General features: G+C 40.6%; 1 protein-coding gene across 8 annotated transcripts in view; it reads right to left on the reverse strand.

Moving 5' to 3' along the window:
• KIF6 (kinesin family member 6) overlaps window positions 1-20181 on the reverse strand; it is a 147660-nt gene that overhangs the window by 30352 nt on the left and 97127 nt on the right. For all 8 annotated transcript variants that reach the window (XR_014524578.1, XR_014524579.1, XR_014524580.1 and 5 more), the window contains exon 16: window positions 4852-4902. Coding sequence is in view for 1 of the 8 variants with exons in the window: in XM_083497189.1 (XP_083353315.1) it covers window positions 4852-4902 (51 nt within the window). In the remaining 7 variants the exon portion in view is untranslated. The remainder of the gene's footprint in view (window positions 1-4851; window positions 4903-20181) is intronic.

The following is a 20181-nucleotide window of genomic DNA, read 5'->3' on the forward strand; positions in this document are numbered from 1 at the left end:
TCAAATTTATTAATGTAAACCAAAATTATTTGGTAGCATGCTTGCTATGACAAATTCTCAGTTATTTCCATGTTGCTTCGCTTGGACACATCAATTTATGGCATGATCATGAAGAAGTATTTTAGACTCAGGGTTGATACACTAGCAATAGTTTTAATGAACAAAATTTACTTTCTATGCCTATTTATTTTCCCTTATGCTGCTGTTTTTGCAGAATCCCTGCCAATAAATTCATTTGCCGTGGCATTAGAGAAATGTGAACCCCAAAAGATTTAGATCTCTCAAAAGAAATTTAAATGGTCCCCTAGGCAAATATTCATGGAATGTTTTTGAGGTACTCATCCAGAGCTGGTACCAAAATCTTGTTCCAGGACTAATGGAAAATCTATGCTCTTAACAAACATCATCTGATCAACCGCTTTTTAGTCTCAGAATTCCAAAAATAACCCTTAGGCTAAGCGATGCCAATGCTGTTGTTCTGAACTCATGGAAACATTGGGGAAATGATTTTCTCTGTAATGATGGGCAGATAAAATGGCCTAAAATGCCACTAGATGTCACTCTAGGAAGCGAATCAAAAGCATTATACTAGATATACAGATGTGGGTTGTTTCAAATTTGAAACACAAATATTCAAAAAAGCTGAATATACCATAGCACTGAAACAAAATTGAATGTGTGAAATACTAAGAAAATGCAACTCTTGTTCAATTTTCATTCAAACCACAACTAGAACTGGTTTTGTTCCTTGACTGGAAACCTATTATGGTATATTCTGTTCTTTAGATGTCTTCATTTATCCAACAAAAATCTGAAATTTTGACCGCATTATCAGAACTGAAAGAGACTGACACTTTCATAAAGGTGTGTGAATTAATAAGAATAAGAATAAGAATTTTTATTTATACGCCACCCTACCCGGCTAAAACCGGACTAAAAGTGGCTAACATCAAATGTATAACACATTAACATAAAATCAGGCAATCAATTAAAATACATCCTAAAATCAGATCAGGATCAGAATAAAATCCAAGCAGATGGCAACCTGCAGATTAGGGTTGGGGACCTTAAATGCTCACCAAGCCCAACTGTTTGTGCTGAACTTATATGAGCCTGTAAGAAAAACTGGGAGGCCACTTTCATGCAAGTTCTTATGAAAGGGGAGGGGGAGTCAAACTGAACCCCGACCAAAGGCCTGGAGGAACAGCTCCGTTGTGGAGGCTCTGCGGAAAGATGTCAAATCCCGCAGGGCTCTGGTCTCTTGTGACAGAGCATTCCACCAGGCCGGGGCCATTGCTGAAAAGGCCTTGGCCCTGGTTGAGGCCAGTCTAATCTCCTTGAGGCTTGGGACCTCCAAGATGTTATTGTTTGCGGACCATAAGGTTCTCCGTGGGGCATACCAGGAGAGGCGGTCCCATAGGTACAAGGGTCCTAGGCCGTATAGGGCTTTAAAGGTTAAAACCAGCACCTTAAACCTGATCCTGTACTCCACCGGGAGCCAGTGCAGCTTGTATAGCACTGGATGAATGTGATCCCATGGCGAGGACCACGTAAGGAGTCTCGCTGTGGCATTCTGCACCCCCTAGAGTTTCTGGGTCAGCTTCAAGGGCAGCCCCATGTAGAGTGAATTACACTAATCAAGCCTGGAGGTGACTGTAGCATGGATCACAGTGGCAAGATCAGAGCGAGAGAGGTAAGGGACCAACTGCTTAGCATGGTGGAGATGAAAAAATGCTGCCTTTGTTGTAGCTGTAACCTGCGCTTCCATAGAAAGGGAGGTGTCAAAGATTACACCCAAACTCTTGACAGAAGATGCTGGAACTAATTGCGCCCCTGCAAGAGATAGGACTTGCCCCCCCCCAGCCCCATGTTGTCCTGACCCAGCCAAAGGACCTCTGTCTTCGAAGGATTTAACTTCAACCGGCTCCCACACAGCCATCCAGCCACAGCTTCCAAGCACCTGATCAGTGTGTCTGGGGCCGAGTCAGGGTGGCCATCCATCAGCAGATAAAGTTGGGTGTGATCAGCACACTGGTGGCAACCCAAACCGAAACTCCGGAGAAGCTGGGTGAGGGGGCACATAAAGATTTTAAAAAGCATCAGGGAAATGATTGCGCCCTGCGGCACTCCACACACCAAGGTGTGCCACAATGACAACTTCTCCCCTAGTGTTGTATTGCAATTTCACAAATAAAATATACATGGAGATAATGTGCCAAATAATACCCTCAAGTTAATACAGCTTTGAAATGCAGTAATTCGCTATTGGATACCTCATCCTTTGCCTTGATGTCACTTAAGATAATGCAGAGTGTTTTCTTCTCTCACACCACAACTGATTCCTGCAAATTACCAAAGGGTGGAAGTGTAACCAGTAATTTGTGCAAATACAGAACACATTCACCAGAGATGCACTGCAAAACAAAAAAATGAGTATCCAACAAAATGTGACATCAATCTGGAATACAGAAGGAGGCACAGCTGGGTTGTCACCTCAAATTCCAGAAGGAGGAGATCAGAGTACCACATGTTGCAAATGACAAACGGCAAGAGTCTGAAGTCTCATTGTTTCTTGTAGAAATTCAGTACATCCAGTAAATCATTGGTACTAAAGGAGCATGCAGGTACTAAGGGATCTTGTGGGTGTAATCCAAAACGGGAAGACCCAGGTAACTACTGACCCATCAGCTTGACATCAATTCCAGGAAAGGTCCTAGAACAGATAATTAAATGGCCAGTCTGTGGGCACTTAGAAAAGAATGCTGTGATTACTAAGACCCAGCAAATATGTCAAGCCAGACCAATTACATTTCTTCTTTAGACAGAGTTACAAGCTTGGTGGATCAGGGGAATGCTGTGAACATAGTGTATCTTGATTTCAATAAGGATTTTGACAAAGCCCCCCCCCCCCATTATATTCATGTGGAGAAGTTGGTAAAATGTGGCCTGGATGAGCTAATTGTTGGGTAGGTATGTAGCTGGTTAACTGACCAAACCCCAAGAGTGGTCACTAATGGTTCCTTGTCATCTTGGTGAAAATGGGACAAATGCGGTACTGCAGGCTTCTATCTTGGGCCTGTTGTTCTTCAACATCTTTATAAACAACTTAAACAAAAGAACTGAGGGGATGCTCCGCTAATTTGCAGATGACACCAACCTGGGAGGGGTAGCTAATGCCACAATAGAATCAGGATTCAAGAGGACTGTAACATATTGCAGAACTGGGCCTGAAGTAACAACATGAATTTCAACAGGGACAAATGTCAGGTTCTGCACTTAGGAATAACTAGCTGCACAAATATAAGATGGGGGACACCCGGCTTGCCAGTAGAACATGTGAAAATGATCTCTGGGTCTTCGTAGACCACAAGCTTAACATGAGTCAACAGTGAGTTGCAGCAGAAAAAAACCACTAATGCTGTTTGAAGCTGCAGCAACAGACATATAATGGGAATTAATAGTACTACTCTATACTGCCTTAGTCAAACCACATATGGAGTATTGTGTCCAGGGGTGGACCTAGACATAGGTTAAAAATGCTATAAATAAGTCAGAAATTAAATAGTTCAAATATCCATCTTCAAATATCTCAAGGGCTGTTACATGGAAGATGGAGCAAGCTTGTTTGCACCTGCTCCATACACAAACCAATGGATTCAAGTTACAATAAAGGAAATTTCTGATGGTAAGAGATGTTCTACAGTGGAACAGACTGCCTTGGAAGGGCAAGGGAAGACAATTAAGGAAATCTGTCTTAAAACTTTTTTTTAAGGCTGAGTATGAAGGTTTCCTGAAATGAGAAATCCACATCCAAAGCATGTCCATCAGGGAAAAGAGATCATCATTATTCAAAATGCAAGTAAAGTATCTCCATAGAGAGGAAAGTTTTAAGTAAGAGAGGCAGCTGGAAAATGTTAACACCAAGATTTCAAATGGAAATTAGGTTTCATTTTGTATTGGGATTTTTCCACATAGTCTTAAGTAGGTTTACTACCAAGCAGTTTTCATTCACGGATGTCTTGATGTCTTTATGGTGATCAAGGAAGCCCCTAGGAGAACCCACAGCTGTTTCTGTCAGACTGAACACACATATACAAGAGAGGCATGTAATAATCGCCAATCTACACAGCAAACATCAGGCTATGATATTACAATGAATGAATAAAGAAAACATATAGAAGATATTCACTGTGGTTATCAAAACAATCTTGCATATGTTATAAATGTGATATATGAACATTTAAGGCCTGCCTTATGTATGAAGGACAATTATTAGAAACTGCAGTGCTCAAAATTTCAGCTGCCACCCAGCAGCTCTGTGCTGTCATCTTTATTTAAATCAAGTAACCCATTATTTGTTTCTGTGAAGAGTGAAGAGTAATTAAACATTTGCGAAGGCTCCACATGTTTCTGGAGATGTTTGGAAACATACAGAGTGCACATGTTTTTATATCTGCTCTCAAAGGCTGCGGTGTTACAGTTCAACCCAGGACAACATCTAAGCAAAACAAACCCAGGCATAAATCAATATGGCTCCACTGAAGCCAGGGGACGAGATCCTCAGCTTGTGGAGAAGTGTAGCCCCAGTGAGGTCAAAAGGCCTAATTCTTCAGCTGCTGTCACTAACCACGGTGATAAATTTGTTTGTGAGGAGAGAAGAGGCCATGAAAACATTGCCGCGTGACCATTGAACAACATGAGGAAAATGCCTCCAGTGTAGCATGAAATGCACAGGGGGCAGAAAGCCCATAGCCAAGAACAGGAGGATTGCAGGCAACAAGCAACTGCACATTTGTGTGGAGGGAACAACCTTGTATGGAAAGAGCTAAGAATGGCTGCAACAAAACTCACCTTGAGCTGCTTTCTGCATGTGCCGCTGGGTTATCTCCTCTTTCAAATGATCTGTGTAAATGACAAAGTACATTTGCTCAATAAAGTAAATAAAATAACTTGACAAACGATTTTCATGCTTTGTACTCTCCTGCAGAGCCAGTGCAGGCATATATTCCATTGTCATTAGCGATCTCCTAAACAGTCTTTCTTTATCTTGTCGATGCCAGTACTATTTAGAATTTATTTATTGCGTATCTCAAAGCACTGGCTTGGTCATTGGCTCTGAAAATTCAGTCCCAGGATGGCGGCATAGCCACTTTCATGGAACTGCAGCGTCCTGCAACTTTGTAAAGCCAAGCAGCGTGGAAGACAAATGGACTAACAGGAACTCATTCATAAAACTAGCAACGGAAAACTGCTATTAGTCATTCACTCAGTCTCATAACCAGCATTTAAGCAAGTTACGCTGAAATACTTGAATGTTCCAAGGGCAATTGTAAATGCCAGATGCAGTATATTTTCTAAAAGTTTCAGTGCTCAATATAGGAATGTACCAACTCCTTCTCAAGCAGAAAGAGTAGATGAAGCCTTCATCTTAGTGAATACCCTGTCACAAGCTGTGCCACCTTGATCAGGAGTCCATTTCCTGGAGTCTTCACATTAAAGTCAGGGCTGGGTTAAAGACATGGCTCTTGGACTGGCCTCACAAAAAGATGTTTGTATGAATTGGTACTGTTCATATTGCCCAGCTGCCATGAGGTCCCAGGCAGCCTGCGACGCATCAATGTATGTTTTTCACCTCTGTTTCAACTGATCCTAACTCCTGAGTATAAAGACCTCCTAGAACTGTAGGTTAATTTCCAGTCTGGGCGGGAACAGTTAACATCCAGGTATAGGGTGGTATATAAATTCAGTAATTAATAATAATAATTTTATTCCCTAATGGCCACTGAACAAGTTCAGCCCATTTTCCTCATGCTCTCTCCCTGAACAAAACATGTAGTATGAAACTGAGGTCTGTCATAAAGGGGCAAGATCATTGAGTTGTCAAAGATATACAGTCAAACCCTGGTCAAACTGCAAGTAATGGAACTCATTTAGAGGGGAGCAAATCTAAATATTCAGTCAGTCTACAAGTCTTAAAAACATTAGAATATATATATATTTCTTCCTTTCAAAGAACTCAGGTATGTTTTGGGGTGTCTTTGCTCTAGTACTTTACATCAAATTGTTGCTGGATGAAATAGTCATAGCTTGATAGGGGTCAAAACCACATCTTAAGAATTCTATTTTAAATCATTTGTTGTTAGTGCTGGAAGACCCACACTAGTTTCAATTTTCCTGGGGGAAATCCATGATAAATGTGAGAGCACAAAAAATTCCAGGATAGGTTTTAACTACGGCTGCCCTCCTGAAAAGAAATAGTTGGCTAGAATTTATTTTTATTCTATGTGTTACATGAGAATGAACATATTTTATAACAATGTACACAAGGGAATATTTTCATGAGAATCTATACATAAGCAGGGGTGGAGAAGAGAGGAGGCCCAAATGAGGAGTGGTCTGAAAGACATGGGAACAGGGGATAGCCATAATATTTTCACAGCAGGATGTGAGAGGATGATTGAAACTGTATCAGTGGGGAATAAATGTATTGTTAAGATATAAGTGAGCAAATAATTCCATTAGGGAGAAGGCAACAGTTCTGATGATGAAGAGGTAGTTCTGAAGCATGAGAGTCATTCCGGACTCACAGTGGTCCATGCAGGTACAGGCGCCGAGGGCAGCTGTCTACCAGCTCCATCTGGTACGCCGGCTGAGACCCTACCTGTCTGCACACTGTCTTGCCAGGGTGGTACATGTTCTGGTTACCTCCCACTTAGTCACTTGGGAAGACAGGTGAACTAATATCAATGTACTGGATGAAGCAAAGATCAGCAGTGTTGAAGCAATGATTCTTCAACATCAACTTTGTTGGACTGGTCATGTTGTGCGGATGCCTGATTATCGTCTTCCAAAGCAACTACTCTATTCCGAACTTAAAAATGGAAAACGTAATGCTGGTGGTCAACAAAAGAGGTTTAAAAACTGTCTCAAGGCAAATCTAAAAAATGTAGTATAAACACCGACAACTGGGAAACACTGGCGTGCGAGTGCTCCAGCTGGAGAACAGCCTTTACCAAAGGTGTCATGGACTTTGAAGACACTCAAACTCAGACCGCAAGGGAGGAACGTGCTAAGAGGAAGGCACGCTTGGCAAATCCACACCATGATCAACTCCCGCCCAGGAACTAATGTCCCCACTGTGGAAGCATGTGTGGGTCCAGAATTGGCCTCCACAGTCACTTACAGACTCATTGTTAAAACCGTGTTTATGGAAGACAATCTTACTCGGCTAAGAGTGCTCTCCAAAGAGAAGAGAAAAGACTTAGACTACTGTATTGCACTCTATGTGGGGCTACCTTTGAAGGTAACTTGGAGACGACAACTAATCCAGAATGTAGCAGCTAGACTGGTGATTGGGACTGGCTGCCGAGACCATATAAAACCAGTCCTGAAAGAACTACATTGGCTCCCAGTACATTTCTGAGCACAATTCAAAGTGTTGGTGCTGACCTTTAAAGCCCTAAACAGCTTTGGCCCTATATACCCGAAGGAGTGTCTCCACCCCCATTGTTCAGCCTGGACAGTGAGATCCAGCTCAGAAAAGTCTTCTAAAATCTTCAAGGTTGGCTCAGCAAATTACCAAAAATGCTGAAGCAGAGTACAAAAGTTAGAATCATATTTAACTTTTGATTTTCTTTTGCCAAGTTGCTTGTTTGATGCTTTTGTGTCTCTGTGATTTACCAGGAAAAACATGTTTGGTTAAGTGCTCCAGACTGGTGAAACACCACATGCCCAGACACTTGTGTAACATCAATAGTCTGTAGAGCAGTAGGAACTTGAGAAATTGGAAAGACTTCATTTCAAGAGGATGTGGGCCACAGACCTGTCATTATAGTGCACCCTCCTATGTTGTCTCTTTAAGCAGATCCCCCTAGATTGGATGAAAAACTGTTTGTAGGGGGCTGGTGGTACCTACTTATAAAAGAGGATATTCAAATCTTGCTGGATGAGTAGTTTAAACAAAGCAGTCAGGAGGAAAAGGAAAGCATTGTACCTGAAGATAATAGCAGCTTTGATGGTTAGGCTGCAAGACTGACACACACACACACACACACACACACACATGAATGTCTCTTTCTCTGATATTCTTAATATTATGGTATTACACAAACAGAAACAGATGTTTGACAGAAAGATGTTTGAAAACCCCAAATTCTGACTCATATGCTTTGCTATTTACAGTGCCTGCTCAATTAAGAAGAAGAGTCAGTTAAATTAAAGCTCAATCTGCATTTAGAACTTTGAAATGTTTAGAAAACAATTGACTCGAGAACATTTTCCAAAAGAATAAACAGAGTTCTTTAAAAAACAACAACACCCCTGCTTATGTCTGCTTTCCAATGATTTGACATTTTGTTAACTAGTATGTTGCATGTAATAGCAACCTTATTTTATCCTGAACCAAGCTCCCCCCAAAATATTCCTCATACTGTGATAACAGCATTATGAGCTAGCCACATTCATATACACTTATAATAAACATGTCATTTAAAAACAACCATAATTATTTGGTAACCTTGGAGGCTTTTTGGATAACAGCACATAATAGATTATGACTGAACTGTCTCTACTAGGATAACTTTTCTTAGACTATTCAAATTTGTTATTTATTAAAGGTTCAGCAAAACATTGCTTTGCTGACAATGAGAGCAAAGTAGGAAGTCATATGTCTTTTTTGATTGATGAGTTTAGTGTTATAATTACTTTGCAATTTGACTGTGCTGGAAACAGATCAGAGATTAAAACTTCTGGACAACATTTAAATGCCTATGAATAATAACAAGGCAGGATTGACTTAATGATTGCTTTGGGACAAACACTTCTCCTGTTCTTGGTTTGGCACTTAGCATCCAATGGGATGAAAATGGAAGGGCTCCTAGCAACCATTTGATGTGGCCCATCACACCCTCACTCTGGTCCTGCTTTTATCCCCTTCTGTCAAGCAAATTGACAAGTCTGCGTATATGCTATAATCAGTCTTGATTTTGTATGCAGAAATCAGCATCTGGAGAATATCAATTTTTATTTTAACAAAGGGAGTATCTAGCACTTAGGGCTACAAGAAATGATGGATTGTGTTATATGGGCTGTGATGAAAAGTTTAACCTGCTTTCCTTATAGATTATGAAAAATGTAAGAATTTAATAAGAATGGGTGAAGTTTGTTTAATATTGAAATGGTCAACACTTTCAGCTGGTTAACTGTCACAAAATTAGTTCAAAACTAATGGATTGAGAGTTTGACAGGGTAGCAGCGCGATAAGGCAAGGGGGATGTTCGGTATTTGTTTTATTCCATTGCTGTCCTTAAATTGTTCTCTCTACTGTTGCTAAAGTCACTTTAATTCTCCCCCACAGACCATGAAGGAACTGCACCCAGAAGCAGTTGCAACCTGATGCAGTGAAGAAAACTCAAAGGTTTCTCAAAGCATAGCTAACTGTGAAATGAAGTTGGGCGGCCAGGGTGGGGAATTAGTCTGGAAAACAATGTGCCATTAACAGAAAGGGCCTGAAATCAATATGGATAAATGGAAACACAAGTACGCAGTAAATGTGTTTCTAAATGATTATTGCCAAAGGGGTGAGTGGAGGCTGTGCCAAGAGGACTTTCAGCTGAGAGAACAGGGAAAGTCCTAGCCAATGAAATACATTGTTGTTGCTTATTCGTGCAGAATACTCTGTCTGTGATCAGTTGGCATTTCGTAAATCGCTGCATATGCCTTCTATAGCTTCCCAGCACATGCGACTGTCACCCATTATGAGTTACCTACCTGCACATGCTGTTTATGTACATTTATACATAGAAACATTCTCACTGTAGACATTTTGCAATATATAAGATGTCCCTAATATGCATAAAGCTTCTCAGTCCTTATGTATTTCTTCACTCCATTTGGCAGAGTTGTGTTGTAGGTTTATTTACAGAGTGTTCATTCACTCTTCTTTTCTGCTTTATGTGATAGAAAGGAGCAAGTTTGTTCCCCCACTCTCTCCATCAGAGTCTCTGTTGGCTGCCCTAGAGCAAACGATTTTTCTTTATTCCTCTAACATGTTTTACAGTTGTGCTCTTGTGAAGCTCTATTAATTTCAATTATGCTTCTGCAGGTGATACTCTTGGTGGATTGTACTCAATATTTTCCCTTATAACAAGTGCTGACAGAAGCTGTCCATAGATCAGGTAGATTAATGATCTCTTTAAATATGATGTTGAGCCATTAGGTCAGACGAAAGGTTGCACCTCTGGTCAACTGTGCACATCAAGAATGTAACAAACACTTCTGCCCAACCACAGAGGCTAGCCATCATATTTCCCAAGGGCCCAACACTGTTCCTCTATTACATAGCTGCTAGGCATGCAACACAAATCCATGCAATCTTTTCTAGAGGATGAACAGCAAAATGTATATCCAGTCTATTTTTAGATTGGTATATTTTGTCAAAGGCAGACAGCTATTTAATCAAGTTATACTATGACAGCAGGGCAATTATTTAGTCTGTATAGGCTAATGAATTTACATTTGCAAACATGCTCACACATAGACTCACAGAACTGTAGAGTTGGGAAGGACCTCAAGAGTTGGTCATCTAGTCCAATCCCCTGCAATGCAGGAATCACAGCTAATGAAGCCCTGACTGATGACCACTCAAATTTTTTTTATAGAAAACCTGCAATGAGCACCTACTGCTAGGTGAGGCAGGTACCTGAAATCTGAATCAGTGCATGAAGCTTTCATAATCCCAATCCCCTCAGAAGTCAACCGGGAGAATATAGGAGACATGGTTTCTAACAGCACTATCATGTCTACTCACTTCTGAGTAAGTACTAATGAGCTGAATGTGGCTTATTCCTGGGCAAATTGATACAGAACTGCAGCCTAATATAGGCAGATAATTCCAGCCCTTTTGCCTATGTGTTATGGGTATGGATCTCAAAGTGGACTGGAGGACATGCACCCAAATGTCACCCCCCCCCAATTCAAATCAAGTATCATCGTCAAGTCAGTAAAATTTCTTTTCTACTTCCTCGATTTTACCACAAATTTTCATTCTACTTCAGGAATTTTGAAAAATTAGGAATGTTTCCTTCCTGCTCCATGTAGCAGACGGCTGCCATATTTTGTCTGCATCACACTAAGGTTTCTCCATATTCTGTCCTTCCTTCATAATTCTATTTATACTCTACTCTTCCACAAAGAGAATCATGCTCAAAGTGGCTTACAACAAAGAAAACAGGAATATATCTCAAAATCAACCATCACAAGAACAATTTTGTAACATTATAAAACAACATAATAGAACATACAACAATATACAAAGCCACATTTCAGTACTACAAATATAACAACATTACATTAACAACATTACCCACCAAATTCTGCACCAGATAAGATTCTGAACCATCTTCAGAGGCAGCCCTACATATAACGTGTTGAAGTAATCTAACCTACAGGTTACCAGAACATAGACAACAGAGGTTAGCCTATCCCTGTCCAGAGAGGGGTGCAGCTGGGGCAGCAGCCAAAGCTGATGGAAGGCACTCGGTGCCACTGAAGCCACTTGAGCCTCAAGCAACAGCAATGGATCCAGGAGTACCCCCAAGCTACGTACCCTCTCCTTTAGAGGAAGTGTAACCCCATTAAGTGCAGGCAATTTCCCACTCATCTGGTCTAGAGAACCACCCACTGATAGTGCCTCAGTCTTATCTTGATTGAGCTTCAGTTTGTTGGCTTTCATCCAGTCCATTACCAAGGCAAGGCAACAAACTCGAAGGCTTATTAGTAACAAAATAAGTAAATGATTCCAGCTCTCTTGTATGTACAGACTTTTTCCTACAAACAAGAGATGGGCTTTGGCGTGTTGTACTGCCAGTTCCATAACTTTCCGAAACACAAATATTTACTCAAGGAACAATGAAAAATCATACATTCTTACAGAAATGTACCTTTTGATCCCAATAATGTGAACTGTAGACACATTATTTTGATCCCAATGATGTGAACTGTTTTGAGTGAACCCTGCCCAAAACTGACCTTAGCACTGTGCTAACATTTCTCTCCACAACTAATTATATTTTATGAAGCCTCACCAAACAAGCTGCTAAAAATATTCCCACAGTTGATACCAAATCATTTTTTCCAAAGGAGTCATTCTTCATTTGGAGATAACAGTACCAATAAAATGCTGAATGCTGAATCTCCACATGTTCTGGCAAAAAAAGTAGTTTTGGGGAATTGAGGAATTCACTCAGCATGCAGCTAGCTGTCATTAGGACTGTGATAAATCTGGTGGTTTTGGCCTCGGTTCCTGGATAAAAATACCATCCCAAGGTATGGAAAAGAGATGAAACTAACAAAATTAGTGTGCAGACTTCTGATGGAAGACACAAGACATGGAATTATTGTGAAGATAAAAATAAGGAGGGGGGGGGGATGAAGGAGAGCCAGGCCTGTGTCAGTATGAACTTTAGAAGGAAGATTAGCATGGACACTGATTTAAATTCATGGATCTCTTATGGACTTGCATGTCCCTGATTAAGGGCTCAGGGGTGGGGAGTGAGCTAACGGAGCCCCTGTTAGCTCACTCCCCACCCCCAAGCTCTTCAACAGGGAGGCAGTGAGTGGGAGATACTGGGAGTACCCAAACGAGTGCCGGGCAGAGGCAAATAGACTGTGCACGCCGCTCACCAGCTCTGCTCCCTCTCCCCCCACCCCTACTGTCTCTCTGTTGCATGATTTGAGGTGGTGGGGGGGGGAAATGAGCCAATGGAGGGATATGGAATGTGTGCACATAAACATGCTTGCACACTCCCCAGCTCCTCTACCTCTCCCATCCACTGCAGCTCTGTTGCCAGGCATGGCAAGGGCACAAGGCATGGCATGGCAGGGAAGGGCAGGGGGCACCAGAGGTCTAATTGGTTCTGGGTAGGTGTAACTGATGTTCCCAAGTTGCCCATCTTTGGACTCTCTGCATAGCCCAATCTGTTACTTGAAGTAAATCCTATTAAACCAATGGACCCTGTTGGGTAGCCTCATATCAGTTTCTATGGATAGGAACATTACTGGGAATAACATTTTCTCTGCCATGTTTTATGTGACTGCAGTGGGGACCTCCACAGTGACAGAGCTCCCCACTTGCCAGAAGAGATCAGCAGAGGACAGTGGATGGGGATGACCGCCCAGTCCTAAGATCTTTGAGTAGCCCGGGAGGAGGGGGAGGATTGTAGCCTTCATGTGCATAGGATACAGCCTAAGACAATCAATCCACTCTCTTAGCCTCAGCCATGTCCCCCAGCAATATGGGATGCACACTGTTACACCTCAACCTTTCAAGATTGTTGCAAAGATTAGGCATGCAGTAACATATTGTGAAGTGCTTTGGAAACTCTAACATTCTATATTGATGTGTTTGTGGAATGCTCTCTCCAGGGTGGTTTGTCTGACATCTACTTTGAGGTCATTTCAGTGCCATGTGCAGATCTTTTTTATTTCCCCAGACTTTTAAATATTACATTTTATTCCTCCTGTATGTTTATTGTACGCCTAATTGTAAGCCACCCTGTACATACATATCTACATATACGTATCTTTTACTTTTAAAAAGCTTTTAAAATACAAAACCTCTGGCTTTGCATCACAACAGACAGAAGATAATGGAAACCAGAGACATTGCTTCATATGTTCAGGAAAAAAAGAGCTGTATTCAGCTAATGTTTACCCAGAGCCTATGTCTACTGAACTTACTGAACCTAAGTTAATCCTGATGTACTGCAAAATCCATTAAGACCAAAGGGCAGTGGTGTCTTTGCACCCACAAAGGCATGGCCACCATGCTTATAATGTCAATGGAAAGATAGTAAACCTTTTCCTTTCCAGAAGCTTGCTCGTCTGTGCACTGGTGAGGCCAGGTTGCACAAAAGACAGAAGGTTTCTTTTTCAGCCTATATAGCACCATTTCTTCTTCTTCTTCTTCAAACCCTGGCCTTGTGTTGGGAGGCAAGACAGCACCACTATAGACTTGTCTTAGCAGTCAGCTAAACGAAAAGAGGAGCATGGCACACTAAGTTGCAGAGTGACTTGCTGGGCCAAAACAAGTTGGCAGCAATGCCAGCTCACTGTTAAAATGGACAAAGCGCGGAGGAAAGGAAGAGTGTAATGACAGAGTGACTGATCCAAAACGTAAGGCTCAAGAGGAAGGCTGTCCACTTGTGAAGAGTTCCAAATACCTCTACAATAAACAAAGGAAGATTTCTGTGTGTGCTGGGGGTGGAAATGCTGCACTACAGAGCCATACGAAGGCCTGGAGGGTGGTGCTCTTTCTCACCCCACTTGGGAAGCAACTACAATGGCAGGGCCACACTGCACTCTGCTAATACTACAGCACAAGCATTTATGGATACAAGGCATTCAATCCTAGTTAAGGGACCGAGGCACTTTCTACCTCCTTTTAAAAAGTAATAACGGTCCATAGGCAACATATACATGATCATGTCTAAATATTTGCACTTTTCCTTCCCTGTAATAAGCCCAAGTTAGGTGATGGCTCCTAAGCAGCTGTTATCTGCATTCCTTACCAGTTTTTCTAGCCAAGCTTCAGAACTGAGCTTTAGATGGAGAAACATCACCAACTGAACTCCTTAAAGAACACAGCTTGCCCAGCCCAGCAGAATCTATTATTGACTTTGGCATAGTGTATTTTGGTCCCTCCAGCACTGTGTGGAAAGGAATAGTATGGTCCAAATTACTAGAAACTTTTAGGTCCAACACTGATGCAGGCAACAGATCCTTCGGTGTTTATTTGAGCTTTACATTTCTATGGTTCTGTATGGGCTCTAATAAATTAGAAGCATGTCAATATTTTTTTTCAAGTGAGAGAGACAGCATCTGGACATTGTCCCTTAGTTGTTTATCACATCTGTTTGTCCTTGAATTAAATATAGAATTGGCCCATTACCATAGTTTAAAAACAAAAAACAAAAACCACAATGCCATATGGCTAAGGGTTCATTGTCCTTTAAGTCAATTACATATTCATGCTGATGCTGCAGGCTAGTCTTAATGGCTCCAGATGAATCAAGATACGAATGATTTCTGTTTGCATTTTTATTATTTGATTATTTCTAAAGAATGGTAGAAAAAGAAAGGTGCTTACTCTACAACTCTGAGCACCAAAAAATGCATTATATGCTGCAGAGTAGAAAGAAACTGTACTTCAATCCAGCACACCAGCTTAAAGTCTACTCTCCACACAGTTGCGTAAGCGTGCACCTAAAAATGTAATGTATGTTGGCAGAGCCAATGTGCTTTTAATCACATTGTGTGCCTATACATACATACACTTATCAGAGATCTAGGATTAGTTATATCTATTCTGTGTATGTGGGTTTGCTTCTATCTGCAAGGACAGAAACCAGAATGAAGGTCTGCTGCCTCCTCTCATACTCAACAGTATCTGTGATGGATAATTTTATGGACCACAATGAAACACCTAAAGTGATTATGATGATACATTTTTGTCTAATGTCTGTACTTGCCCTCTTTTCCTATATACTCAAATCTTTGTCAAGTATAATGGCTACTTATATTAAGTGGTATATTTTGGCTGAAAGTTGCTATTTCAAATATTGGGCCATATCCACTCTGCTTTGGGTGTTCTAATGAGAAGCGTTCAACATGAGGAATCCCTTCCCCGCAAAGCAAAACACCACGAAGCAGTCTTTGAATAATTTTAAGATGTTTTCTGAAATATATGAAATGACAACTGCTTCTCATCTTGTACATTCATGCGTCTTGTCCCTTTCCATCAGGACCAATGGGAGTTTATTTGTGATGTAGGGTGATTTTTCCCCCCAGGAGTAAATGGTTAAACCTCCCCTCCTCACATGCTGTAGTCTGAACCTGGATCAGGTGCCCTTTCACTTGGTTTAAACTCTTTTAAAAATGGTTATTCTATACTATATTACCAAAGAAATACCACTCCTAAGATTTAATCATTCCAATGAACTCTAAAAATGAGGCCCTTCTAAAGTACTTACATTCCATGGGAAGTCCTAGAATAAGTATTGGTGAAGTTTCAAAGCAAGCTGACTATGTATGTGGATTTAAAGCCATTTCATAACTTCTGGTAAAGAAGGAAAATACGATTTAAAAAACCAGCTCAGCTCAATCTAAGCTACAGTTCAGTAATGACGGCCTTGTAATATAGGAATTTATTATGCTGTAGACTGTTTTCCTCCCATCATATCCAGAAACAGCTGTGCCGACAGTGCTAATTCCACATGATTTAAGGTTTAATCAACTTGGAAAACACCAGCCATTGTATTTTATTGCAGCAATTTTGTGAATTCTGCCATGACTGTTCATTTGCAGGTCTCATATACAAAATATCTTCCTGATATGTTGCTGTGTTTTTTAAGGATTTGGACCTATTCATAGTGGCATTTCCATTAAAGCCCAGGGTATGATTCCTCATGCTGCTTCATGTGAGTGGAAAGAAGAGTGCTATAATAATAAGATTTACATCTGCACTTTCATGGGCACTATGAAATATGCTGACCTTACAAAGAACATACTTTTGCAAAAGCAGCAAATGGTAATATGAAATTATCCCCAATGATTTCAGAGTGCTAATATATCAGGGTGGAGATACTGCCCATTCTTGTGGAAGGTTAGATCGCTACATAACATGTACACTGGAGTTTCTTGATAAGAGTAACTGATCATCTTGATCCATTGCCTGTCCAGCACCTCTAAAAAATATGTTATTCAGAACATAGACATAGAAATACACATCTCTGTGTCCATGAAGGACTTCCTCATGTTGAGGACTATCCAAGTGGCAGTAGGAGTGTATGAAAAGAGTAGGCCTCTGGCCTCTAAAATGAAAATGAAGTGATACCAGATGCTGAAGGACTCTTTGCGTTCAGAAAATAGATTATAGGCAAAGTGTTTCTATTCTTTTTCTTCCCATTTTCTCATTTATCTTACTGCTAGCCTATGGAAAAGCTGCCAGTTACATGAGGTTAGGAACATAATTCATAGAATTGAATAACCTTACTGTTCTGTAAGTATTAATATATTAATTACATCCAGCCTTAGGGTTCCAAGTTTTGAAACATGACTACTTCTTGCCAGTTATTTTGAAAGGAAGACTGAATTCCAGGTAAAATTTGGTGCTGGTTGAAGTCACTCACTACGACCAAGTCTCTTCTTCTGCATTCCTCCTTGGTTTTTATTCATTTCAAGATCTCCCTGAGCCTTTCAACTAGGGGAACAATAGCATTTTCCCAGTGTTGAATTACTCTTGCAGCCTAGTATCACCATCTACAGTAATTCTGTGGAGGAGTCCATGCCTTTCAGGATTTCTAGCTTGCTGGACTCAATGCCTTTTTTGATGTACAGAATGATGCTACCTCCAGTAAATCCTTTCCTGTCCTTTCTATAGAGTTTATATAGAGAGATATAGCCCTGACCACTGGTTCTCTCATTCCATCAGGACACATCCGCTGCCCTTTTTAAAAATTCCAAATGTGCCCACAGGTCCATAGAACCCCATGTTAACAGATAGCCATGGAGAACCACTTGGGGACTGACAAGCTACAAAATCAATATTAAAGTCATGGTAACTCAAAATGAGGGAGAACTTATTTTACTCATCCTGCCCAAATCCTTAAGGCTAGCTCTATTGCACATGCCACTTCAGATTAGATTTTACCAGATAAAATATTTACAAGAATGTGGACCTTTCCTATGGGAGGGCACATGCCTGCTTTAAGCTCATGCACGAATAATCTAAACTATATAATCCTTCTGACACATCAATTCATGCAATACTGCTATCACCTTTCCTGGGGTACTCAGTTCTGAATAACGAGCTCTTGCTTGAAAAGGTGTGTCATTCATATCGGCAAAATATGAGACAGAGAGTACAAGAGACTTTTTCCAACTTTTCAACAAGTTGCTTTAAAATGTTACTTCGCTGGGTTCAGCTAAATAAAGTCAAATGTTCTTCATCTGCTTTTAACAATATAACTGCATACATAATAGGCATAGTATAGCTGACCTAGTAGCACGGAGTGTAAGCCTTCAATTGCCTTTGAGGATTCCATGGCTGCATCCAGCAGGGATAAAACAGGCCATGTTTCATTATGCTGGACAAGGCTCCTGTTTATTTCTATATGATCAGAATTTGAGATGGATTAACAATTTGGGAATGTTCATTTCCATAAATATTCCCTTCCCCCAATACCCCTGTACAATTTCCCAACATTTACACCCTTTCGTCTGTGCTCCCTAATCTATTCCATCTTTCCATCCATCCTCTTATTTACCAGGACAGCTGCGTTTTATTTTCATGATCCTGACTTTCTTATTTTCCTTCATTTCAAACAATGCTTCCACTTGAGTTCACTACAGTTATTCCACAGAGACAGTATTACTAACCACAGATTTTAATAAAAATTACTTCTTCTGATGCCTCACATGCCAGATGGATAAAAAGGACTAGAGGCCTGCAAACCCATACAGGATATTAATAGCAGGTGAAGACACCTGTGATTAATACTTTGTGATTTCTTTCTTGTGACCCAAACACTCTCTCCCCAGTGCATATGTAGGAGAACAAAAACAAAGTTAGAAGTGGATCACAGAAGACTGAAGAAAACAAGTTTTCTTATAGCAGCACAACCAAAATGGATAATACAGGTGGTGAAGCAGGATACATAGTTGAGAATTCCTGAAATGTCATATGAACTGGCAAATGATGAGGAACCAGCGTTGAGACAAAGAAGAAGGGAAGAGCCAGGGAGGACTGGGAGAAAACACACTCTGAAACTTTGGAGAACTGCTAATGGTCAGTGTATATAATACTGAGCTAGATGGAACAATATTTTGACTCAACAGAAAGCAGCTCCTGAATTTCTAAGAAGAACTATCCTCCTCCTTTAATTCCTTTATTGGTTTCTTAATATTTATGGCAAGACAAACATCTATTGCAACATCTATATACAAAAGGCATTGAGCTTATCTTGACTAGGTTTAAAGTAACCCTGTTGAACATTTCTAGACAGTGAAGTACCCACATTCTTTTTCTCTGTTGCTATTAATACAGTGTGACATGACAGTGGGGAATGATGTGTACAATTGTTTTACAATACCTCGTAGTAGTGGTAGATTTTTGATCCTGCATGAATCACCACAGCAATGAAAGAATGTGTCGTTCTCATTGACTAGCCAAGATGCATTATTTCTGGAAGGTCTATTTGAACTGAAAGGCTGCTACTCCCACAAAAGTTTGTCTTTCCTCTCTCACTCAGCTTCAATTATAGCATTAAGTGATCTTTGAGCAGAATAAAAGAAACAGCTGCTTTCCTTTGGGCTTTCAAATACCATTTGTGCTCATTTTTTCCTCTTGGAAAGGTTATACCAATTAGTGGAGTAAACATCACATTTAAATCACTGTGCTGGAAATCTTTACTAAAATCTTATATGCATCAAGTGTGTCTGCCTACTGTTCTATGCTTTGTATGATCAGCTCATTTGATCACTAACTCAGCAATAACAGAAGAGCTTAGCTGACTTATTTTTAAAGCTCTTTGTTGGAACTTTTGGCCAAGTTCTGTCCTCGTCTAGGCTCTTGATTTCATTGAGATCTCAACAGCACTGGGCTCCGCTCTAAGTACTATGACATGCTTTTAAAGTAATCAGTTATTTGCTAACCTCTGGTGGAGGATTCTGCTTCAGAAAAATCTTCAAGGGGAGGGAATGCACTATTGTGGGCCAACCACCTAGAAAGCCTCTTTAAGTCCTCATCCTTACTTTATGGAATATGGGTAGGATAATCAACTGTATGTTGTCAAAATATCTTAAAGAATGTCCATACAGGGGAGGGTAAAATTGCTTTGGTTATCCAAGCCTTCTAGGATTCTGAATTGTGTGGCTGGAAGAATACAGAAAACTAATGAAAAACTGGTACAATGTTCTCCTGCTTAGAAATGTAAAAGTGTATCAATGTGGATATCAAGTCGTCGTCCCCCGCCCAACCACTGTGCTCCTTTTTAGTCACAACATTTTACATTAGTAGCCTCTGAACAATCTTTGAGGGAAGTCCACACAGAATGTTTTAAGAAGTTGCTGCAGTAACACAAAGCAAAGCCAAAGCCTCTGAAAACCTCCTCCTACTTCCCTTTT

Source organism: Podarcis liolepis (assembly GCF_965112155.1).
Source record: "Podarcis liolepis genome assembly, chromosome: 3".
In the NCBI taxonomy this organism is placed as follows: Eukaryota; Metazoa; Chordata; class Lepidosauria; order Squamata; family Lacertidae; genus Podarcis; species Podarcis liolepis.